The following is a 26171-nucleotide window of genomic DNA, read 5'->3' as shown; positions in this document are numbered from 1 at the left end:
GGGAGTTGCAAAGATGTCAAATATTGATTTTCTTGTGTATGCCTTTGGACTACATATGTAATTGTTTGGATTTGCTGTCTTCATGATACAACAATATTTGTTGTTGAAGGTTAAAAAGCAGGGTGTAAAACAACCCAAAAAGTCTGAAACATGTTGAAGAATTACAATAATCTTACAAGGAGGATTACGGAGCAGAAGTCTATATTTCCTTACAAAGAAATGTATTTTTAATAATGAAAAGCACTTGTCTGTTTAAAAAAAAAAAAAACACCAGAGCCAAGAGCAAGGAAGCATCTACCATACGGGAAGCTATTGAACTATATTGCATTTATTGATTCTGAATATCAATTTACATGTAAATAATTTCCTTGACTTTTTAAGGCACCAAAATATCTAGGGTCTGTGTGTATGTATAAAGTATGTCCTTTTGTTCTACTGACTGTATATATATAGAGAGAGACATAAATCAACTGATGGTTGGGCTTTAATACAAAACTGATACCATGTTTCTCCTGACACTCATTTTAATGTGTCAATCATGAAATAAACCTTTGTATATATATATTGTTTGGATTCTATAAAAACAGATAGAATGGTCAACTTAAAAACTATTTTCCCCCGAAACAGATAGAATGGTCAACTTAAGAACTATTTTCCCCTTTAACTACATAAGGTTGACATGGTATTCAATTTAGAGAAGTATGGAAATAATTTGAATACCATAGTAACATTGTCTGGTAATAAAAGACAAAACTAGAAAAATGTTAAGGACAACCATTCTATAGTCATTACTTGTCTGATTCCACAGTCCTTTTGCATTGGGATGAAATTCTGGCCCTATTAAAGTTAATGGGAAGTTTGCCATTGACTTTAGTGGGGCCAGGATATCACTGTAGGAGAGCATGGATGGCAGAACTAGCTTCTAGATAGGCAACAGTTAGGAGATATCCCAGAGTGATGTAGGTAACAAAGCTATCAAAGAGTTCAACTTGATAATTCAACGTTCCTTATGTTTTAGTAGAAGAAATTAATCCAACATGATTCAAATATAACATACAATGTACTGTATGTGGAAACAACACATTTCTAAAATTTCTAAACCACAAGTAATACTTTGCAGAACTTTGATCACTTCACTTTTGATTAGAAGAAGGCCCAAACCAAAAGCCTGGCTTCATATACTACACCAAAATGTTGATGAAGTTCAGATCCACATCCAGAGCTGGATCTGCATTATGCAATTGGCCCCCTGTTTATATTATCTGCCAAACCTAAGCCCCACATTTACAGACCACTGAACACTGGGGAAGTTCAGGGCCAAAATATTCAAAAGTGGATTTTGCTGTCTGTCTGTCTGTATCTCTCCTTTTTTTTTTTTTTTTTTTTTTTTTTTTTTTTGAGATGCACAATCTGAGACACTTTGGGCTTGATTTTCAGAAGTGCTGAACATACACCACTCCCTCTGAATTCCAAGGTGCTTGACATTGGGCATCCCAAAAACTGACTCATCCAAAATCAGTGCCCTTTGAAAATCTGACTATAAGCAAGGATAGGATAAGACTCAGGGTGAAATCCTGGCTCCATTGAAGTCAATGGTAAAACTCCTATGGCCTACAGCGGGGTCAGGATTTTGCCTAAAGACTGTGTGAGCTAGATAAAGTTCAATCTAAATGGGGAATCGCAAAGGTAAAATTTAATTCTTCTATATTTAAATACGGTGTAATCTGTTCTAATTGTGCTTTCATGATCTGAGAAGGCTACTTATTGGATATATATATATTTCTGGACATAGACGAAGTAAGATGATTTGCTTAGTTAAATACTATTAGGGCACATCATCTTAAATACAAGGCTCTTTTGCAATGCAGTCTTTAATAAATAATAATAATAATTAATAATGCTTGATTAAAACACTATGCAAACATGAATTCAGGCTCCCAAATCTCTTTGTGAGGTAGGTAAGGATTGTTATTAGGGAAACTGAGATGCATTGTCCCAATTCTTCTCTCACTTCCACCAGTTTTATACTGGTGTAACTCTATTGACTCCTGATTTATACCACGGTACGTGACATTAGACTCAACCACAGAGAGATTCAGGGATTTACCAAAGGCTACATATTGACAAGGCCGGCATTCAGTGGCCCTGAGACCAAAATCCATATTCAGACTTAGACCATGCTACTGTAATTTCTTTCACTAACGATCATGAACTTGTCATAGGAACTCTTCATCAGAACACCCACTGATTCCAAAGGACAGTACTAATGGTAAGTGTGATGTGTACTTGCTAGTATTACTAATTCAGATTCTGTATAAAGGATTTGTAAAAAAAGATACGTTTAAAACTACAAAGGTTTGAAAATAATTTTGTCAAATCCATTCCACGGAAAGCTATGTAATTCTGCAAACATCACCACTACAGTACTATGCATTACAATGCTACCCACTCCACCAACCTGCTAATCTCACTGCATGTTCTACTAGAACTAAAGAGGTTGGAAGTTTTTGGAGCCCTGCTGTCAGAATACAATGTTGCCTAAGCAAGCATTAAGAGATTATGGTAATAATAGGTGTGCTTACTCCAAATAAAAGGTTTCATTAATCAAGCCATATTGAGATAAACCTGTCAGTGGACAGTGGAAATCAGAAATCAAATACTGTGAAAGCTCTGACAGATTATTAAATAGAAATCCTTTCAAACTGAATTTAATTTACTGTGATATTATAGATATTTATGCATCAATAGGCAAGTACAGATTGAGTTCAGAGGTCAGCTGTAGTGCTTGAAAATAAACGCATAGAATGAAACAAAAGGTGACAGTTACCTTTGTCAGAAATTAGGGTTTATTAAACCAAACATGAATCTCTCATCTGAGTCATACTACACATGGAGGCACAGAGCTAGACTATAATTTAGATGGGAGACTGGGTAACAGGTAAATACTATTAAAGAAAATGCCCCTTCATTCTGTTAAAGACTTGTCTGTAAACTTTACCAAAAGAAACTGAAAACAAATATTATGCCATACAGTCAGTAAGTTACAAAAGGGTCACTTAGTAAAAATAGGATCTGTAAAGAACTGCAGATATTGTTTCTGATATAAAAGATTTATGGAAGGCCACAATTGGGACAGGATTCTGCCAACCTTGGATTTTTTCCGGAATAGGAACTGCAGGATCAGATCCTTTAATTACATCATAATTTGTTTAATCAAAAGTGGACTTTCTTTTGTGCAAGTTGCAACATGAGATTCCACCTTCTGATGTGTGATGCACAGAGATGAACATTCTGAAAAGTGAAACTGGAATTTCATCATGGGTTCCATGCTAGCTAGGGGGCTTGATCCTACTAAGGGGCTTGATCCTATCCCCTGTCGTCATTGACTTCCCGTGGGATCAGGCCCTATCTATGTATCAAGTGTGACACTGATTTCAATAGGAAATGGAGCAGTCCTGACTTTTTAAAAGATATCTGTGTTACATGTATACTGCTTTGGGTGGAAGATGCTGACGACCCTCAAATTTCCATCAAAATTCATGAAAATTGAGTGCATTCAGCAACCGGAAAGGAGGCTTTAAAAGATTCGGCCCTTTCTAGCAAGATTGTTCAGTAATGATGATATTAAAGTACACCCCGCCCACAGTGCAGTGCATATTTGACTCCTACACTTTGTCACTATTTATTTAATTTCTTTACTTGATGTTTTGCAGCTCTCCATTTTTGCTTTGCATACCATTCAAATTGGGTTATTTCTCTTCTTTCCTCTTATTCCTCATTAACATTGTAACAAGGAGAGACTTCTGTCTACTTGACTCTGTTCCGCGAGCAGTACCATCTTCTGTCAAACAAAATTGCACAAAGTTACCTTCAAAGAGAACCAACCTTTCACTTGAGCCAGTGACAGGAAGGCAACTTGTGTTCTTAAAGTGAACAAAATTCTGGAGACTGATCTCTGAAGTGTCATGGGCCGCTGAAGAATGAAATAGAGTCCCTGTTTAAAGGGATTGCCAAGTATTTCTATATATATATGCCTAGTATAGACTGACATATATCCTATGATATTGACATAATGGATCCACATTTAATATTAGTAAAACATAAATGCAGTGAAACTCTCTTTGAGCAAAGTCATTTTGTCACAGCACAGGTTCACTGTCAGTGGAAGCTCATTATAACTAGAATCATAGTTTGCACATTGCATTACATGGAAATAATTTGAACTTTCATTCTAAACAGAACTTCTGTTTTATCTGAATTAACACCAAGAAGGTTCTACATTATTTACCCTCCCTTCAGCCATGCCACAGTCAGTTCTAATCTCATCAGATCTCATAAACAAAGCAGGATTGGCCCAGGGAGATACACGTGTTGCAGGAAGTAGTGCTGGCAATTCATTTGGTTGCGCTCTTCACCCTGAAAGAACCAATGCTCCTCCACGCTAAGGTGCACTGGAGTTACCATCATTCAGATGAGATGTAAAGGCAATCTCCTGGCCACTTGTTGGCATTAAAAAAATCTTAAAGCAAACAAGGTTGCTAACCCTAGTGTCTTGACCAAATTCCAATGTAAGTAATTATAGTCTGTGCGGTTTAAAAAATCCCCTGTAGTTTCAATCTGAATAAAATATTCTGCACTATTGAGTGAAACCGTATCAGGTAGCCATTTTTATCGTAGGTTGTTAAACTGTTGCTGCATTTCATGCCAGAAGTGGTTGCTCTTCAGGTGGTGATTATAACTTCTAAAATGCATTTGGCTATTTCTGGATGCAAGCTACTATATAAAATGCAAATACTTATTATGTCAGGGTGAAACTATGATGCATTCAAAACATCAGCTCATTGTACAAAAATAGCATTATTTGAACTAAAACTAAGCTTTTTTTGAAAACAGATCATTCAATCATTTTTGTTCTTTTGTGTGGTCAGCTGCAGTCTGAAGGCAAAATGAAGGCCTAATCCTGCTCTGGTTAAATCAGTTACAAAACTCCCATTGGCTTTAACAAATGCAGGAGCAAGGCCCTAATTACATACAATCCCATGTGGAAAATAAATACACGTAACATATATGTGAATGCTCTATAATAAGTAGCATATGTTTCTCATCCTGGATTTATGAGCTCATCTGTTGACTCCTAAGTAAGCTAATGTATTACATTTCACCTTCATATGTAACATATATAAAATATATATGACATACTAGCTATACACATGAAAGACCTACTTCCTTCTCACATGGGATGGGTCTGATCCTGCAAACCTTTCCTCTCTGAGTAGCCTTTATTCACACAAGTAGTCCCTCGGAATGTAGTGGGACTTAGGGCGTGAGTAAGGACTACTTGTGTTAGTAAGGCTATGTAGGATCCGGCTGGGGCACTTGGCCCTTTTATGGCCCACTCCTGCATTCCTTGCTCGACCAAAACTCCCCCTGGACGTGGAGCTTTGTGTAAATCAGGAGTGCAGGATGGGGCTCTTAGTTAACAGTGAACATAAATCAAAATGGCCGTACCTTGTGACACTTCACACCATTGCCCCACGTCAGCTTAAGTCTTCGCCTACGCTGCACAAAAACTATCCCTTAAGGCCATTCACATTGCCGCTGTGTTTACTCAGCAGCTGCAGATGTTGCAGCTTTGACACTGGAATGACCATTGCTCTAGGTCAGGGTTCAGGCAGAAATGAAGAGATAGTAACTAAACGCCTGAAAGAAGCTCCAGTCAAGAAAGAAAAAGACATTATCCATCTCTCTCCTATAGGGCAACAAAAATGTACCTCAAAATGTAAACTTAAAAAGACTTAGCTAGAAACTAAGGCCCCAGTTCAGCTTTAGAACATGCTTAACTTTAAGCAGATGCTTAAGTCCCATTAATTTACAGTTAAGCACATGCTTACATGCCATGCTGAATCATAGACTGTGAGAGTCAGCAAATATGGATAGATCTAAGTAAACTAATGTTCTAAAAACAAACTAAATTTATAACAAATGGGCCGATATCCTGCTAGTATCGAATTCAATGGGAGTTTTAGCTTCAGCTTGAGCAGAACTTGACTCATGAACTAAATTTTCATGAGTTTTACCCCCACTCCAAAAAGAATGATTTGACTATGTGGTAGACATAAGTGAAATATGTATTCAAAGGTTAGAGGTAGGAATCTATGTAATATGACATTATGATGCAGAAGAACTGCTTGGACATACAATTGTTACATGAATCAAACAATTTAAGAGATGGTCACTGGGAGTTTTGAGTGTGCAAGGAATGCAGAATCAGGCATCAGGCATTAATTTCCCATCCATATGGTGATAAAGGAGTAAAAATACATCATTTCAAGGTGGCCCCAGTAATTCTTTTCATTTCATTGCTGCAGAGCAGATCTCCATGCTGTAAGGATCCAAGCCTCTACGGTGTAGAGCACCTTCTGCAAAATGCCATGTACCCTCAGAGGTGGGGGCACTGCATGCCTTGCAGGATTGGGCCCTAGAGCAATATAGACCTTTTCTTGTGCCTCCATTAACTTCAAGGTGGAGCAGGATTAGGCCCCATTTATCTGGAACAAGACAGAGAATGAAAGCAGGAGCTGGGGAGGGAACTTGGAATGACTTGAACTTCCCATCTCACTACATCAAAGGCTGTGTTGGCAGGGCTCTTCTGTGAAAGCATTCATACTGGGGTGACTTACTGGATCAGGAGACCAAATTGGGAGGAGGGGCGAAAGAAGGAGAAAACAAAAAGATTTAGTGATGTAAAATAAAAGATCTGCATCATATTCAGTTCTGTTATGTTTACTGGTTTCTTTATACTTTATAAGACTAGTTGACAAAATAAAGCACTAGTTTTTAAAAGTGATTTTTAACAAGGACAGTCCTGGCCTGTAAAAAGAATGACAGCCCATCATGCTAACCAATAGCATTTTGTTGTTTCCCAGTGCTCTCCCGTCTGTCTGCATCCATATGCTGTATTTTGTCTCGTTCTTAGATTGTAAGCCCCTGCGGGTGGGTCAGGGACCACCATTTGTTCTGTGTTAGTACAGCACCTGGTACAATGGGGTCCTGGTCCATGACTAGGAATCCGAGGTGCTGTGGTAATACACATTAATAACAACACGAACATGTCTGAACCCCATACCCTTTACACACCATTATGTCCATCTCCGAAGGCTCATTTCATTCCACCCACAACTCGGGTCTACACTTGGTGTGGTTTTGGGACTGGTGACGGTTAAGGCTGGTTGTTTAACATAAAATAGAAGTAGCCCTAAAAAAAAGGGTAAGGATGGTTTTGTGGCTACAACACAGACCAGCGCATCGGGGAGCTGAGTTCTACTCCCAATTCTGCCACAGACTTCCTGTGTGATCTGGGGCAAGTCATTCAACCTCTCGGTGCCTCCATTTCTTCCCCTGAAAAAATGGGAACAATAGGACTTCCCCCCAGGGCTATTATGAGGCTAAATTCACTAATATTTGTAAAATGTTTTGGGATTATTGGCAGGAAAGGGCCACGTAAGCATGAATGTATTATTCTTACTCTAACTGCAGCCACACTAAGGGGTGAGACAAGCAGTAATGGGATGTAATTAATAAATGGGCTCTGAAGGCTGACTATCAGGACAATCACCTATTAGGCTGTAGAATATTTACCCCAGGGAAGTGGTGGAAGCCTTGTAAATTGGAATTCTTAAAACAAGATTAAACAACACACTAGAAAATGCTGGGAAGGGAAGAATCCTGCACTAGCAGTGGGGGATGGACTAGATAACCTAATAGGTATTTTCCATCTCTACATACTCGCCTGGCACCCTGCACCCCAAGAGGTGGGATTCACCCCAAAGGATTGCAGGCTGTCAGGGACGGTTCTAAGTTTTTTGCCCCCCCAAGCATGGCTCTCAGGCGGATTTTGGCGGCACGCTTGCGGGTGGTCCGCTGGGTACGCAGATTCGGCGGCATGCCTGCAGGAGATCTGCTGGTGCCACACTTTCAGCATCCCTGCCGCCAAATTGCCGCCGAAGCCGCAGGACCGGCGGCCCTCTCGCAGGCATGCCGCCAAACGCAGCCAGACTGCTACCCTTACAGCGACCGGCAGGCCGGCCCCCGCAGCTTGCCGCCCCAGGCACGCGCTTGCTGCGCTGGTGCCTGGAGCCGCCCCTGCAGGCAGTGGTACTGCAACCTGCTCTGCTTCAGGATGGGAGCAGCTTTCAAATCCACCGAGGGCTCCCCCATCAACAGAGGCAGCTGTAGACATGCACTGAACCAGCACCTTCCCAATCGGAGCTACCTGCTCTGGGGGGCTGCACAGACCCCTGCTGGCCACCCAGCAGAGGGTAGGTTGTGACTGCTCTGTACGGATGCTACAACCAGCCCTTTGACAAAGTTCACACCGCAGGACCCCGAGTCACAAGTGAACATAACTTTAGGCTGAAAGTACTGTTAGGAGTTTTTTCTGAATAAGCTGTGCAGGAAGATGCTCCTTTTAGCCTAAAACGATATTCTAGGGACCACACAGTATTGGCTGTGACAGCCCCTCTAAATTTTATTTATTTAGATGAGTTTACAAAGCAATTAAGACATTTGGGCAGATTTCTTCCCACACGATGTATCATTCAGGGCCTTTTTTTCTCTTCTCTTTTGGGCAGATACATGTTTTACAGCTCCACCGGCATATTTTCTTTCTGTCCAGCTTCTTAGAATCCATTTAAACATGTCTGTTGAAATCCTCCATCATGCAATATTTTAACAAGATATCCTAAATATGGTCTACTTAAAGACTGTAAATACTGCCTGACATGCTTGATACAATGTTCTTTTCTTGCATCAGTGCTTCATCAGCTGGAGTTCCTCTTGGAAACCCTTCCTAGCTGGACAAAAATAAGAGCATGAAATCAAAACAAAAAATAGTGTCAATTTCATTTAAAGGAAAAAGCCTGATCTCTAGCTATCTAGTTTCTTATATTGGTGAATATTATATAAAGCATTTGTGAACCTCCTGATCAATTGGGCTGTGCACCTCAGGACTATGTAGGAATTGGACAGGACAAAATCCTCCCCACAGCATGAGGGAAACTGCCGAACAACCAACATTGTACCATAGATCTTCAATAGCATTCATGGACCACCATGTTGCCCCCTTCCCAAGTGTTCCTGCTGGTGGATCTGCACAGGCATGGACCCACTGACCACACCCTAAATCCCTCTCCCCAGCCCATTAAAGAGATTGCTGCAGGACTGAACTCCACAGCATGCTGCCTTCCTTCAGCTCTCTGTCCCTGTGCAGCCTCACTGCATGTTGCCCATCCCTACACTGGTTCTGCTGTCTTTGTAGCTCCCAATAGCTGGAAGGATTTGCTGCTAGGGGATTGCAACTCATAAGGGTTTATATTCAAACAGAATCCCAGAGGTGCATGTCTCTTTTATATAGGCTATATGTGCCTCTAATAAATAAAGTTAATAATCATAATTCATTACTGTTATACACACGGACCAGTGTTGTCTCATTGTTTCCTTCCCCATCTGGCTGTATCAATCTGTGGTCTCTTGTACTTAGATTGTAAGGTTTTGGGGACAGCAGGAGTGTCTTGTTGTTCTGTGTTTATACAGCACCTAACACAATGGGATCCTGGCACTGACTAGGGCTACTAGATGCTACAATACTAAATAATAATACTTTCTAAGGTCTCCATCCATTTAAGGCCTCGCAACACACACAAAAAGGAAATGCAATTACAAGTCAAACGTTTAATAAAGGCAGACCTACCCAAACCATAGAACCAGACCTGGTAAAGAGCAGTAAATAAACAACCCCACAAACTATGATACATTTAAATGGAAACAACACGCAATGAACACCTTTAGACTCACTCAGCAGGACACCAGAGTAGTGTTTAGGCCTATACTAAAACAGCAGAGCATTCCACACTTGCAGGATCTTGGGGTAGAAGTTACATCCTCTTAGACTGAGACTGCACCTTAGGTTGAATGGCAGCTCTGGCTCCAGCCCCAGTGCTATCAAGTGCCATAATGTAGGGTAACAGATGGCCTGATTTGAAATGTCATCCCTTAATTATTTTTGACAAACCAAAATAAACTTGCTACCCACCTTCCCAGGCATTATTTGCAGAGATGAAACGTGCCCTACCCACATGAGTTACAAAAACTCTCATTGAGGTCTTTACATCAGTCATGTTGTGGCAAACCTCTTGATTTTTTTCAAAGGCGCTTTTGAAATAAGTACTCCTGTTCTTTTTGCGGATACAGACTAACACGGCTGCTACTCTGAAATTTGAAATAAATAATACTTCAAATGATTCATGGGAAGGCATTAAGAGACTTTAACAGAGTTGGGTGTAGCATAACACACACAGTCTTATTTAAACTCACAAAAGCAAGGAAATGTGTAACTAAGGCAAATAACCTGTGCCTTCCGCCAACTTGTTCTGTTGTGCCCAGCTTCTGTAGCACACAGCATATAGAAGGGATTATTATGTAGCATATAGTATATATTGTTCTGGCTCTTTGAATTAGAGCTGGTTGGAAAATGCTGACTGAAGAGGTTCTGCTGAAAATTTTGACTTTTCGTCAAAAAAAAAATTGGCTAAAAAAAGGTTTGTTTTTGAGGTTTTCTGTTCTTTGACAGAAATTCAAAGTTTTCTATAGAAAGTAGATACTTTTCACACAAAAAATTGTTTTGTCAAATAACTAATCCTGTGTGTCTATGAAAAACCCAATTTCCAGTTGAAAAAAACAGTTTAGACAGAAGTCCGCCATGCAGTGCATAAGCATGGAGTATCAGAATGGATTTTCAGCCATTCTGTTTTGTGCTATTAAATCAGAGCCCTAAAGCTTTTGCTGTTTGAATTTTTTTTGTTTCTACAGGAAAAAAAAGTTCCCATAAAAAACATTTTGAAAACTCTCCAGATAGACAGCTACCTAGTTTACCACAGAAATAAGTGGCTGGGGTGTTTTAAAAATAGAGATTATGGACCTGATTAGATAAATATCTAATATGGAGCTTAACCTGCCCTATGCATATTGAGTGAAATTCAGGGGGCCCATAAAAAGGCATAAAAAGGCATATGAGCCTCTTAAGTCCCACCGAGGTCCTATTTTGAGGACTTTGGTGATTCACAGACCTTGTGTTGGCCTGCACAGGGGAAAATGTCCCAAATTAGGAATTAATAATATTCATTGTGAGGGGGAACAATATTGTCAGAGTAATTCTATTTACTGTAGTAACATTTCAACACTTGACTTTCTCTATTTAATAAAGGGAATCAAGGATATTATCCACATGGCAGAATAACAGCCTACAAAACCGTATCCTGAAAGACAAACAAAGTCTGTTTTGGGCCCAGGAAAACAAGAGTAGAAAGAGTAGAGCTGACTTCACTGGAGGTTTTGCCTGTGTCAGGATTTCAGGCTCTGGCCCTGACTACTGATTTTAAAAAAGCCCTGAGCCAGTTCATGGTCTGCCATGAAAAAGCCCATGGGAGGGGAGAAATTACAGAGCAATATCTATGAATTGACAGTCAATGAGTTTTTGTAGCTTCATCCTGCTGGGTAGAAGGTTAGGTAGATCCCTAGAGGAGTCAGTGTTTTTATTCTGGCTGCATAGATATCCCAGCTTCTATAGAGAAATCCCAGCCATTTGCAAAAGGCTGGGGTGTCCTCTGGATGGAGGGGCCAGTGCCTCTGGCCTTCTCATGACCTTACTCTGCTTTGACAGTCTGGTTCCCTGAGGAGACAAGCCACCATCGCTTCCTCTCCCACCCTTGTACCTCACCTCCCTTTTTCATGAAGAAGGTGAGGACTTGATCTGGTGTTAGCTTTAATGGAAATTTTCCTGAGGGGTTGCCAAGGTACAGTGCCTCATAGAGCCACTATCCCCAGCCACGCTCACTCAGTCCATCAACAACTTGAGCTACAATCTGGTGGTATTCCTACAGGGCCTTATGGTTTACATTTACACAGATAACGCCCAGTAATGGAGGATAGGTCCATCAATGGCTATTACCCAGGATGGGCAGGGATGGTGCCCCTAACCTCTGTTTGCCAGAAGCTGGGAATGGGCAATAGGGGATGGATAACTCGATGTTTACCAGTTCTCTTCATTCCCTCTGAAGCACTGGCATTGGCCACTGTCGGAAGACCGGGTACTGGGCTAGATGGACCTTTGGTCTGACTCAGTATGGCCGTTCTTATGTCAGATAGAGGAGGATTACACTACATGGGGTTCCTCCTCTTCAGTAGTTTAAGGTCTATCGAAAGGGATTTCTGTTCCTTTCCTCCCTTCTCCTCAAGAGCCCATTCAACCACTCGCATCCCTTCAGCACATGGAGAAATCCCAGAGCTTAGAAGGGGAATGATTAAGTGAATGTGCCTCTCCACTGGCACCAACTCTTCCTTACCCAGTCATACACCTCTTCTCCCAACCCCAAAATCCTCCAATGAGGGAGGACACACATAGGGGCTTCCTTTGAGTGCTGGGGCAGTGGTCATATCACATTGGCTCAACTCCTTACCCCAACCCCTGATACAATATGGAGCAAAAACGCCCCTTTCCCATTCCTTTCATTTCCTTTGTGGGCAAAAAAGATGAAGAGGATGATCTGGCTTTTGTGAAGACTACAGGATTGAACTCTATGATTTGTTCCTATGTATTTGATTAGTTATGCCTTACCATATAGAGGCTTCCTGCTAGAATAGACATTGGATAGAGTCTGTTTAGAAGAGGAGCTGTTTCCATTTGCTATTGATATTCCAGTCTGCTTTTATATAAAATATAAAAATGAGAAAATGCACATCCTTTTTGGAGCAGCTGTTAGAGGATGACTAGGATATCTAGCAACTGCAGAGAGAGCACTTGAGAGATTTACTTTTAAGTCACTGTTTACATAAGACACTTTTGTACCTGCTGTGATCTGTTGCATATTAACTTATCATATAGGGTGCTTGCTAGCCAAAATGCTTATGAAAATCTGTGGAATAAATTCACAGCATGTGTGTAGTAACTTGTCCATGTGTGGGTCTGAATGTCTGCCACATGTACATGTCTTTTCAAGGCAAACAAAATGTACCTGCTCTCTTAGCCACTCCATGTTGGAGTGAATGGGATTTTCACTTGCCACCAGGTCCAAATTGTCTAAACTAACTATGCATTTTTCTTCAAAGACAAAGCATCTAAGAAGACACTTCTGTGGGAAAAGAAGCACTGGCTTTCCTAAAGAGAGGATTCCACTGAGGAGCATTGAGAAATCCCTGTAGGATCTTTTCTTACCCTTTGTAACACCACAAGCACCATAAGATTTCAGTTCAAATAGAAAAAGGGAAATAGCCACATGGCACCAATTAGATGGGTGATTTCTTTAGGGGTGAAACAGGTGGGTGGGTTTGATTAGAGCTGAGCAGATAATTTGTAACAAATAATTGATTTGATGAACTTTGCCTCTCTGTCCATCCACAAACATTACTTGATGGTATTTTTCATGAATTTGACTCTATTAATTGCTAGTTGATACTTTATATAGAACATCTGAGCTGTGTTCTTAGTTGTAATTGATCACATAGTATTCCTGTTCCCTAATTGGATGAGCAGGTTTCCAGTATAAATACTAGTGAAGTGCTCATTTACTATTCATTAGACTGGGGCATGTAGATTTAAAATTAGCTTTTCACAAGTAGTCCTTCTTGCTAGTATAATTCAGCTGTATGAACATCCATAGGCAGTGACCACAAAAGGGGAACTAGTATAAAGAGCCTGAGCAAATAGATAGTTGAAGTCAAATTAATATTTTGGGAGGGTTATTAAATTAATATATTTATATAACATTTTATTTATTTGTCTGTCAGTTTTACATAAATTACCCATTTTAGACTTGGTGTTTATATTCCCTTTAAATCATGCATGGAGACGATCCCCAAGGAGGAGAATAAAACACTCTGGTTCAGTGTCTAACCATGTAGAATCATGCAGCATCAACACATTATTAAAGGGACACTTTAAAATAAATCAAACTACTGTCTGAAAATGTTTTACCCATTATTGTTATAATAAAATCACAGTAATTTAAAGAAATTGGAGATTATATGTGTTTCCAGTGTGCTGATTTTGTGCATGTGACAGCACTTTGATAGGCGGTTAGGCCCTGATCTTGCAATCAATTAGGCCAGGGAGTAACTATGCAGGGGAGTAGCACTATTGACTTCAGTAAGACTATTCATAAAGTAATCTGTAGTTTTGCAGGCTTGGCTGCTTAGTTAGTCAGTTTCTCTTTTGGTGTGTGTAGACCTTTCACAGGCTAACAAGGAAAATTAAAAATTGAAGCATGAAAAGGTGACTACAAATCCACAAAAATTGCCCAGGATGGAATCAGAGGCAGTCCTAAGTACCAGAAACTACTTGTAAGCACTTTTTAGAAATGGACTAGGTTTCTAGTGGACAGTGCTTTATATGGTGTATTGAGTCATGAGTTTGTCAAAGCAACACTAAAAGGTGTCCCTTGTGCTAAAGAACAATAAGATGGTTTGCCTTATGTGTTTGCCTCTGGACTCACAGGTTTGTTTCAGAGTAACAGCCGTGTTAGTCTGTATCCGCAAAAAGAAGAACAGGAGTACTTGTGGCACCTTAGAGACTAACAAATTTGTTAGTCTCTAAGGTGCCACAAGTACTCCTGTTCTTCTTTTTACAGGTTTGTTTGTTTTTCAAGGAGAGAACTTGTTTTTACTCGATCAGCATCATAAAACAAGGTGGTTTCAGAGACTGGTCCTGGGAGAGGGGGCAGCAGTTCCCTTCCTTCCAGGAGAAATGTATTAGTAGGGCGCTGCTTCCCAGGAGAGTATTCACTGACATCAGCTGGTCTTTAGAGTCTTCCCTCCTGTGTCCGAGAGGGAAAGAGGCTTACGTCATATAAAGGCCAGTGGGACACTCACCCAGCCGATCTGCCCCAGCACCATGAAGCTGATAGGAGGTTTCTGTTTACAGCAGATCAGATCCGAGTAAACACCTCCCCTTAAGGACGGTGTCCTTGATTCTGCTGAGACTTCCTTCTTGGATCGCGTGTCACTTCGTAAAGAATCAAATACACGCGAGACAGGCTCCCCTGTTACACCGCTCGCTTAGTCATCCCCTTGAGTCTATCCCACCTGATTCGATCCAATGGGACAAACTGAGCCCTGTTGAAAGGCAGCACAGTTGTATCAGGGATGAATTTGACTCCGTGTATCTAAACTTTCCCACAGTGTCCTGTAGCTTCTCTCAAAGGGACTTGGCACCCTCAGTCTTAGGAGCCGTTTAAAGGGAGAGAATCCCCTTTATTGTCTCAAGATCAGGGGAGTTTTCCAAGTCGCCGTCCAAGCATCAGTTTGATCACTGAGAGCTCCCTGCGTTTTGGCCGAGAACAGCTGAAGTTGTGGATTAGTAAAAGGCAAACCTGCCCGGAAATTCATCTCGCGATTATGGTTGACACCAGGCTCATCCTAAGCGGGGTCTGAAAGCAAAACTCAGCACTAGGCGTTTCCTTGGATGAACAAGATTCGCTGGTTATTTTAGTCAAGAATTTTAAGCCTATCAAAACTTCTGAGGACGCCAGTTCGGTTCTCCAGTTCGGTAGCTGAGATATTAGGAATAACGGATTTCCCTTTGGGAGCCCTTTTCTCTCCCACTTTAGTGGAGTGTTTTAGGAGAAATACCTCATCAGAAGCTTTTGCCTGGCATTAGGAATAGCGACCTTGGCAGGTCCTTACAACACGGACGGTCATGTACAGTGTGTGTGTCTGTCTATATATGATATACTCATGCTGTACTGTATATGCCGTTCACAATATAACCTGCATACATAAGAATGAAATTTGTATGAGATATAAATATACTTGTTTAAATTGTATTCTCAAGCTTGTATATGGGAGGCATTTTTTTTTTTGCACATTTAGATCCAGAGCAAAGAGGAATTGTAAAATAAAATACTTTGAAAAATATGCACAACTGTACTTTCACAATAGCATTAGTAAATATCCAGATTTTATTGAAACTGGCTGCATTTTCGATAGGATACCCATTTTGATTTTTTTTTGAGAGAGAGAGAGAGAGAAATATATATTTTTCCTTAGCTGAAGCATATTAAATAATGGCTTAAATACGAATGTGTATATTTCAGGTGGAGTTTCGTGAGTCAGACCCATCAAGTCAATGTTAATCTTGAGTGTATAATATTCTCCAGAATCCTACGGGAAGTTCTGAGGATAGATGTCACTGGGAAATGTAACATTAAAAGTATATAAATAGCCCTATGTGATATGTGCCGCCGCTAATCTCGTTTTATCCACCTGATGCGATCTTTAAGCGAGTGTCTACAGTGAGATTTGCAAATCCACCTTTAAATCTCTGCTTGAATGATTGCAGAGGGATGATAAATGTTTCTAGGACAGAGGCCCGATCCTGCATTTCCCAACCGTTTAACCGATGGTTAAAGCAACACGGAGCAAAGGGGAGTTTTCAAAGTTACTGCCAGGGAGGCAAGAGAATGCATCCGAAGAAGTGGGCTGTAGTCCACGAAAGCTTATGCTCTAATAAATTTGTTAGTCTCTAAGGTGCCACAAGTACTCCTGTTCTTCTTTTTGCGGAGGCAAGAGAGAGGATCCGATACCTCTTCCAGCTTCATTCCGTACACCTGTGATCTGCTCGAAAACAGGCGAGGATCTCACCAGAGTTACTGTAGCAGCGATTTTCTTGCAATTAAAACAATGGGGCTGCTGACTGATGCTCTGGGAGCATTGACCACTACGGGTGGGGAGATGCTTTCCCATTAACTTCCAAATTCTGCTGGGAGTAACTTGTCACCTCGTAAGAGGGCGATTAGCGTGTGCCCCAGTGTATCGGAGCGCTCCTGGGGAGGGGGAGGTTTATCGGATTCCTATCGGGTTCGAACTTGGAGTTCACTAAAAGTGAATTTAGCCTAAATAATGAATCGATCTAAATTTAAACAGAGGAATGGAATTGCTCTAAAAATAAATTAGCAGCTGCCTTCTCCGCATCCTCCTCCTATGGTGAAGAACAGCGGGGTGGGGGCTGAAAGTATCTCCGCACAAGTTTAATAAATAAGCGGCCGCTGCTGACCCTGCGAAGAACAGATAAACACACCCTCCTGTCGGGCAGGGCCGGGCACTCGAGTGTGTGCCCACCCCAAGATGATCTTTTCAGAGAGTAGATCAGGAGGCACCAGGCGGAGGGGATCTTGTGCCATCCAGCTTCGACTCCGCTGACAAACTGAGCTTTACTGGGGCTGGGAAATCCGGAGCCTCTGAAAGTGACAACCCCTTGGCACTGCGCGGGGGCTTTGTTTTCTCTGTAAATGCCCGGTAAGGGCAACCACTGATAGATGAGTGGATGGTCCAGGACTGTCTTCTGAGAGGCATGGGGAGGCATTGGTGTCTGTCCAGGTTTCCCCTGCTCCCCTTCCCGCCCCACCCCCTTAGAAAAGGCACCTCGCTGTTAGCCAGATTTATATACAGTGTGGCCGTCCGGTTGGGTGCTTGTCTTCACTGTTTTTTAATCCGATCCCTTACGGGGGGCAGATCATCTGTTGCGCGGCTAGGGGTGTTATCACTCCACTCCCCATCCATCCTCCAACCTGAGGAGTACCCGAACTTCCATACAACCCCCCTTCCCCATGTGTGTAGCCAGGGCAGAGTTTTCTGAGGACAGGCAGGACTTTCCCTTTGAACCGACGGGCCCCACACATGCCGATTGGACATATTGCAACTCAAAACATGACCCTTAAAAAAAAATGAAAGCGTGGGGCCCACAATAAACAACTACATCCTTTCGAGAAACTGCAGTGGATGTCCTGCGGCTACCCGGATTGCTGGTGCTGAAACGCAATCTTTGGGGGAGCCGGGGACACGTGCCCTTCCTGGCCCCCTTTTGCTACAACTATGTGAGGACCAGCGGGTGGGGGAGAGATGGCGGGCACAGCTCACAGACCCGTCCCGCGGGACAGCAGCCCAGCTTCAGGGGGAAGTAGGAGGGGCCGTTAAACCAGTGGATGGGTTTGAACCTAGAGGTAGCTAGAAAGGCGCTAGCGCTGGCAGGGGAGCTGGGAGAATTTGGGGGGAGGGGTGAGAGCCATTGACCCAAACTGTCAACCCAGCACATAACGGAAACCAACTCAAGCCAAGGGGTGCGGCAGCACCCCTACTTCCAGCACCTCTGAGCGTTGGTGCCTGGAAGCGGCCGATGATTAATGCTGTGCAAATGGGATGTGCTGGCCAACCCCAGCCAGCTCCGGGCAGCGGGAGCTCGCCCAGGCTCCTCTACAAGCCCGGGGGTTTGGATCTCGGCAGCGTTCTATATTCCTGGCTTGTCTCTTTTATTCTTTTGTGCTCGGGCGTGTTGTCCTGGCCAGCGGTGTGAATGGGGGTTTTGTAAACCGGGACAGATAAAAATGAGCAACATCATATTGTTTGACAGAATGATCCAGGATGATAAAGTGCCTGCTCCGAAGGGGGTGAAAATGGTTGAATTCCTAAAAAACAGACCGAAGCTCGCGCTCTCTGCCTGCAGTAGCCTAGAGGAATCTGCCGAGTGCACCAGACAGGCTCACGTCCAACCCGCTCTTGTTCAATGGGAAAGTCTTTTTATTTAAAAAAAAAAAAAAAAAAAAAAAGGCAGTTCCGGCTCGGGACCCCCCTTCTCCTCGTGGCAGATGAAAAGCACAATTTTCGAGAGAAAGGCTCGTTTTGATTAAATCTGACATGCTGCTGATAACTCCATGCTAATGTGAAATAATTAACATAATAGCCATAATTAAAAGCACGCTAACAATGCCATAAATTTATCACACAATTTTACTAGCTTTCTGCCCCTAACTGCTCTCTCATCGTTAATTAAACGTGTTGCCTTTTACAGAATGGATGTTTATACATTTCCAATACAAATAAATCCGCAACCGCGTTGGAAACATGACCAATTTTGTTTTACCCGGTGGTCTCCCGGCTTTATGGGCGATTTGTTGCGATTAAAACATCCTCTGCAAATAGTGTTTTTTAAAAAGGTGCCGATCCATAAAATGGTTTGGAAATCAGCATCTTTCTACAAGCCGGGGGTGGAAAAAGATAGAGAGAGAAGGAAGGGGACACAAGCTACCCACTGTCCGCAGCCATGAGAATGAATTTGGACGTGGGATCCTTATCCCTGCTTTGGGGTGGAGATCTGCCCCCGCCCGTGCTTTCAGTGGCACCTTAGAGTAAACTACCTCTTCCACCCCGCCCCCCACTTACAGTAACACTGTGAAAATGTTATTTACAAATACTTGCAAAGGGGACAATAAAGGCAGACGTGGATAATAAACATCAGCCCAAGAGCACGGGGCACCGACATCTCAACCAGGGTCAGTTTCATTTCAGTAACAAGACTGTCACCGAGAGCTAAGCAACTAACCTCACCCCCATTTTGGCCACATGATTTTTTTTTTAAAGATCGGTTTTGACAGTAGGACTATCCTCCTCCCCCCCACCCCCACACAGACTTATAACAAACCACAATGCTCGTCTAATCCAGGTCAGGTCAACGATTTATATAACTCATTAGTGAAAGTAATAGGCTTAAGGAGATGAAAGAGGACACCTTTGATTCCTCTTTCCTTTAAAACGATTACAGGAAAAGGATCTGCCCCAGCATTGCAATTTCTCCCCACCCCACCCCCAAAAGTCAGCCTCCGGATTTTATTTTTTACTCGCTCTTCACCCAGAATTTTGCTTTGCCTTATTAGAACCAAATTGAGTTGTAATTAATTTTCCCCTCTCTATCATAAATTGTCCAATCTTCGCTTTCCTGGATGCTAGATGTGTCTCTATTTGACTCCATATCGATCTGGACTATGCAGTTTTCTTTTCTCCTGTTGCTAAATCTCTTTGTATATCCCCGCCCCCCCCCCATTTTTTCCAATCCCTTGCGCGCACGCTACCCTAATCATTTTAGTGCTTTGCTGTGTACATCCCCTAGTTTTAGTCCATGTTAATCCTTTAAATTTTAGTAGATTAGGTGGCTGCGTGCCATCCCTCTCTACCAGATTCATTCTGGGAAAGTTTGCTTATTATTATAAAAGGTTTCTTCCTCCCCCTTCCCCCAATCCTGGCTAAACTCAGGCCTAATGATGGAAGACTTATGGGTTTAATAACGAACTGCAATTAGTCTTAAAACAGGATTTACTTCACGCCCAAATATTGACAGGAGCACAGGTTCCTAAACACTTTCCTATAGCTTTGCCACTTCTACCAGTTCTGCACTTCTTAATCGTTCAGTCCTGCGGGGAATTCTTGCAACACAAATGTTACCGCGCCCCCCCCTCCCCCATATCATAACAATGTTTTCCATAATGCCGGGCAAGATAGAGAGAAACCCATAAACACAAGCGTCCGTGGCAGAATTAAGAGCTGGACTTGCAGTGGTCCAGCTTTGACCCAAAGCATGTCAAAATTGCAAATCACTTCCTTTGCCCCCAGATCTAAATCGATTTTAAAAAGAGGGGAACTGAGAAGTGCAGGATATGAAGGCTCAGGGGAGAAACCTGAAGCACACGAGTCTAAGATCTCCATTTCCAGTCGAAAAGTTTCTGTAAAAGAGATGGGCCCCCTATCAGATGGTAACACTGATTGAACAAGAGATTAGCACAATAGATCTCTAATCGAGGGGAGACGTTTCTTTTCACGCTAAGCACCGTAATTAATGGTATGAATCAATTAATTTGACTTTTATTGTGTCGAAGAAAAGCTCAACAAATGAAACGGTGGGTTTTCAGAGTTGATCTCCCCCCACCACCCCCGGGAGATTTCAGAGAGAGATAGTCTAATATACATACACGCGCACAGAGAATCCTGTTTGTGTCTCTGTATGTTAATGGCAGGACAAATTCAGCTCCCTGCGAGAAGGCTCGGCCAAAGCTCCAGCAGGGTTTTAAAGCACCAGTGGAAGAGCTTTGTTGTCCAGATGGCAAAATATAAATTAGGATCATTTGGAGAAAGCGCAAAGAAGACACAAGACGGCAATCAATAAAGCACAGATACACACACACAAAAATCATCGAGAAAAACATTGTCTTTCAAAGCACCGAGCGACGCTTCTGTGTAGAGAGGGAGAGCTGGGATAGTGCAATGTTGTGGGCTTGCTTTCTTGTCTAAAATCTTCCTGGGCTGTGTGCGAGGGTTTTTCGTTAGTTTGTTTCTTTGTTTGTTTTAATAATGCATAGAGAGAGTCATTCTAACTCTAAAACAACCTTATTTCAGCACAGGAAAGGAAAGATATTTTTCCTCTCTCTCAAAACTTAAAATAATACATATGAGAGTTTGACTTTTTTGATTAGACACATTATAATGGTATTTTTATCTTTGCATTTTAAGTGTTGTCACTTTTAAAAAAAATACCCATTCGTTAAACTTTTGCTAGGTCAGACCCAGCCATCAGATTTATTTGGATGAAGATCTGTCCTGAAAATTAATGCTCACATTATCTCGAACTACTTTCCATTCCTCCCAATATAAAAACAACAGATTTAGCGCAAGTGTTAACGCCAAGTAGCCAGCGCGGATTATTTAAATAGCAATACTGTACTGTATACCTAGAGTATATATTGAAGCAAGTTTGATTAAGATCTTCTCCCCACTGGGTAGGGGATAAATCAATCTATCTGTTGCCAAACGTCTTCTGTAAAATATTTCATCAGAGCTTTACTCATCAATATTTTTATCCCACTAAAACGAGCGTTGTTCTAGTTGTGATATTCACCTGCTCTTAGTAGGGTAAAGTGAATCTCACATTTTTGTTTGAACCGAATAAACCTTTCAGGCATCGGAAAGCAATTGACATGGTCCCCCCTCCCCTAATTGTTAATAGAAAGGTGGGGAGGGTTATTGATTTCCCTTTGTGGACGGTTATATGTTCTTTTTAGGCAGGGAGGGATCTTAATGGAAGACCAATATGTTAATACAGACATTACCGATCTCTCTGATTTATTTTAAAGGGGGAAGGGGGCGGAGGGAAGAGTTTATGTGCCCTTTCGAACAATAATTGCTCATCGGAAATTGTTTTATCCTTTTGCAGTTTTCTACTTAAATATATTTTTTAAAATCCAAAACACATACGATCGTTCAAACAATACACAGGGATTTAAAAAAAAAAAAAAAGGAAAGAAAAGAAAAGAAAACCACTGAGCAAACCGTTTCCGACCTACCCAGGTGTTATTGTTCTCAGTTTAAACAGATCCCCTTGGCACAAAAGGAATAGAATTTGTAACCCTACCTCCCCCTCTTTGGAGCCCCCTTTCCTTGGGACAAGGCTTACCTTGCACTCTGGTGAATAGAGTCTTCACATTCACACACTCCCTCATTTCCTACTTTTTCATATGCTAACGCTGGCAATGATTATGTCGTTAACACCTCTGCCAAAAAAAAAAAAAGGCAGCTAAAGGCTTCTTTATTTATAGTTTCCCTTTGTTATTTTACGTCTTTTTTATTTCTCTCTGCAACTAATCTAATAGATTAATCAATAGCCATTTTCTGATCTTCGGTTTCCAGCTGATGCTGCTGTTGGAAAAAAAAACCCACCGGAAAGTGATTTCAGAGCCAAAAGTTGTTGTTGTTAAGCATTAATATGATGATGCAGCCGTTTAGTGTATATTTGGTCAGAGGCGATGGTGCTCATAAAACATATTGGCAATGCCTACACAGTTCAGGTTCTACTCCTGACCTTTGGCATTTCGCAGGGTGTTTGCATTTAAATAAAAAAACAGCACTAACTTTTTTTTTTAATGCTAAAATCAGAATGGTTGTTCTCTCGCTCTTTTGCCAGTTCATAGAATTCCAGCATTATCATTGTTGAAAAAAGCTCCAGTCATCATGTAATAAAAATGAAATGCTTCTAACCTGTAATCTTAGATAAAGGCAGACTAATGGTTTCACACTGATATAGTCCTATTTTGGAGTCCCTACCTAGCGTGAAGGGAGGCTGTGGGCTGAAGTGATGCTTGTATATGATCATGATAAGTAGAGCCACTGTTGTCTCTTTGTTGACAATTCCATGAAACAACTTGAGTTTTGCATGGCTTAACAGTGGGGCGCCTGACGTCAGGCGGTCACGTGGCCACGCCTCCTAGTATATCTTTAACTGGAAAGTAATCTATCAGCCAGTCTTTAAAAAAGGACTTTCAAAGTGGCAAGTGAGTTCTTATAACACCCTGATTTCCCCCCTCCCTCTCTCTCCGCGTCTAGAAATACCTTTCCCCCTCCCTCCAAAAAGGGGAAAGAGAAACAAGAGAGAGGAAGTGTGTGTGGTGGTGGGGGGAAGCTACTGAGAGGACTGAAGCAAGACACCCTTTAAGAGAAGAGGTGGAAAGGCTGAGTTTAAAGAGATCTAACCTGCAGCAGCGGCTCAGATGAGCAGTAGAGGAGTTTTGATCGGATCCCAGTTGCTTGCTGGGGAAGCCACCAGCCCAGCTGCTAGAGGCGTTTGATCTGATCCCATATGTCTGCTGGGGGAAGCAGGAACCGGCAGAGACGTTTGATCCCAAATACCTGCTTATAGGAACCAGTAAAGGAGTTTGAACTGCTGGGGAAGCCGCCACGCTCAGCAGAAAGGAATCGGCGGAGGAGTTTGACCTGATGCCGGGTACCCTGTTGGAGAAGCCCCCAAGAAGCCCAACACCTCCAAGAGGAGTTTGATCTGATCCCAGATGCCTGGTGGAGAAGGCACCGAGCCCCGCAGACAGGGGACTTTGGTGTGATCCCAGGTACCTGTTGGGGGAAGCCACCAAGAAGCCAGCAGCTGGGGAGGGGGGGGGTTGAGCTCAGGTGCCAGCTGGAGAAGCCACCAAGCCCAGCTCACCTCTTTCTCCCCCCTTTCCCCTCCCCTCCCGCCACACTTTTTCTCCCCCCCCAACCCCCTCCCTTTCCCCTGTGCCCCCCTTCCCCTGAGCGGTGATGACCCTGTCAGGCAGCAGCAGCACCAGCGACATGTCCGGCCAGACCGTCCTGACGGCCGAAGATGTGGATATCGACGTGGTGGGAGAAGGGGACGAAGGGCTGGAGAAGGACAGCGACGGCGAGGCCAGCAGCCCGGCCGGGCTGCACCTGGAGGAGGCGGAGGAGCTGCTGCTCCCCAAGGAGGCGGGGGCAGGAGGGGAGCGCAGCGGCAGCGGCAGCCCGGCGGAGGCCACCCTTAGCGGGGCGGCGGACGGGGGCAAGGGGGCAGGCGGCGGCGGCGGGGTGGGGGAGGACGGCGGCGGGGCCCTGCCGGGGCAGAGCAAGCCCAAGAACAGCCTGGTGAAGCCGCCCTACTCCTACATCGCGCTCATCACCATGGCCATCCTGCAGAGCCCGCAGAAGAAGCTGACGCTGAGCGGCATCTGCGAGTTCATCAGCAACCGCTTCCCCTACTACCGGGAGAAGTTCCCGGCCTGGCAGAACAGCATCCGCCACAACCTCTCGCTCAACGACTGCTTCGTCAAGATCCCCCGCGAGCCGGGCAACCCGGGCAAGGGCAACTACTGGACGCTGGACCCCCAGTCCGAGGACATGTTCGACAACGGCAGCTTCCTCCGCCGCAGGAAGCGCTTCAAGCGCCACCAGCAGGAGCACCTGCGCGAGCAGACGGCGCTCATGATGCAGAGCTTCGGCGCCTACAGCCTGGCCAGCCCCTACGGCCGGCCCTACGGGCTGCACCCCGGCGCCTACCCGCACCCGGCCGCCGCCGCCCTGCAGTACCCCTACATCCCGCCCGTGGGGCCCATGCTGCCCCCGGCCGTGCCCCTGCTGCCTTCCAGCGAGCTGAGCCGCAAAGCCTTCAACTCCCAGCTCAGCCCCAGCCTCCAGCTGCAACTCAACAGCCTCAGCGCCGCCAGCTCCCTCATCAAGTCGGAGCCCAGCAGCCGGCCCTCGTTCAGCATCGAGAACATCATCGGGGTGTCGGCCACCAGCTCAGGGAGCAGCGCACAGACTTTCCTCCGGCCCCCGGTCACCGTCCAGTCCGCCCTCATGGCCCACCAGCCGCTGTCTCTCACCCGGACCACAGCAGCCATTGCCCCCATCCTGAGCGTGCCTACAAACATTATCTCGGGACAGTTCCTGCAGCCCGCAGCGTCCGCGGCAGCCGTGCAGGCAAAATGGCCAGCCCAGTAATTAAGAACTGCCCCGGGCTCAGTGCTGATTCTTTGCTTTTTTAATTATTATTATTATTTTATATCCATCTATCTATAAATAAGAGACTCGAGGGGGGCGGAAACCCCCCAACCTCTCTTCCTATCAATCAGAGACAAAACCCCTGGACGCTAACCAAATCAAACTAAAAAAAGCAACCAACCCCCTATACTAAAAAAAAAAAAAAAAAAAAAGCCAAACACACGCACAATCACACAAGGAATGCTTTCTGTACAGGTAAAAAAAAAAAAGAAAGAAAGAAAAGAAAAATCCAACCAACATTTGTACATATTTGTATTAAAAATTATTGACTTTACTTTTGGGGTTTTTATTTTTTTAAAAAGGCAACTAACAGGAGGGATTAGGAGCTTTGAACTTTCACTTTTTTTGAAGGTTCTTACTCTCCAAGCAGTTTTATCTGAAAGAACAAAAAATGTATTAAAAAGCGGGGGAAATTTTAAATATTAAACAAACAAAATTTTGGGGAAAAAAGGACAAAAAACCAGTCATTCTATTATAGAAGTCTGTTTATATATGAATGAATATATGTATTCTAAATGTTATTCCTTCGTGTTGTACACAACTTTGTAAATAAATTTTTAAAATGCTGTTCCTTGTGTTACTTGATAATTATATACTATAAATATATATATAAAGAGAGTCTGATCGGGTGACAATTTAGATGTATAATGTATAAATGAGAAGATATTTTAAATGATTGAAACTAACTAACCTTTTCTGTAAATACCTAACTTTCCCTTTAATTCAAATAACCTTTCCAGGAGTTGTTGTTAAATAACATGCTAGTTATGTTAGTTATTGTTTCTATAGATCTTGACTAATTTAAGATCCCAGATTTGTTTAGTGCCTGCCATAATAAAACAGACGATTAGTGCAGATAACTTCCGTTTATTCAGTCTAAATTATCAGCGCAATTGCCCAGTGAGCAGGAAAGCAATCCAGTTGCAATACAGAAAGGTTTGCCATGGCAAAATCTAATT

At 43.0% G+C, this 26171-nt stretch overlaps 1 protein-coding gene across 1 annotated transcript; it reads left to right on the top strand.

Annotated features, from left to right (window-relative positions):
* The first annotated feature begins 23188 nt into the window (after positions 1-23188).
* On the top strand, positions 23189-25772 carry FOXD3 (forkhead box D3). The gene has a single exon (XM_054037888.1). It carries the CDS (start codon positions 23956-23958, stop codon positions 25150-25152), a length of 1197 nt encoding a protein of 398 aa, XP_053893863.1. The 5' UTR covers positions 23189-23955; the 3' UTR covers positions 25153-25772.
* Positions 25773-26171: the final 399 nt, after the last annotated feature.

This window comes from Malaclemys terrapin, chromosome 8, assembly GCF_027887155.1.
Source record: "Malaclemys terrapin pileata isolate rMalTer1 chromosome 8, rMalTer1.hap1, whole genome shotgun sequence".
Classification (NCBI taxonomy): Eukaryota; Metazoa; Chordata; order Testudines; family Emydidae; genus Malaclemys; species Malaclemys terrapin.
This window is presented reverse-complemented; position numbering and strand designations above follow the sequence as displayed.

Bases quoted from the DNA above. Each gene is read 5' to 3' on its own strand.
- FOXD3 (XM_054037888.1), top strand. From the start codon at position 23,956: ATGACCCTGTCAGGCAGCAGCAGCACCAGCGACATGTCCGGCCAGACC.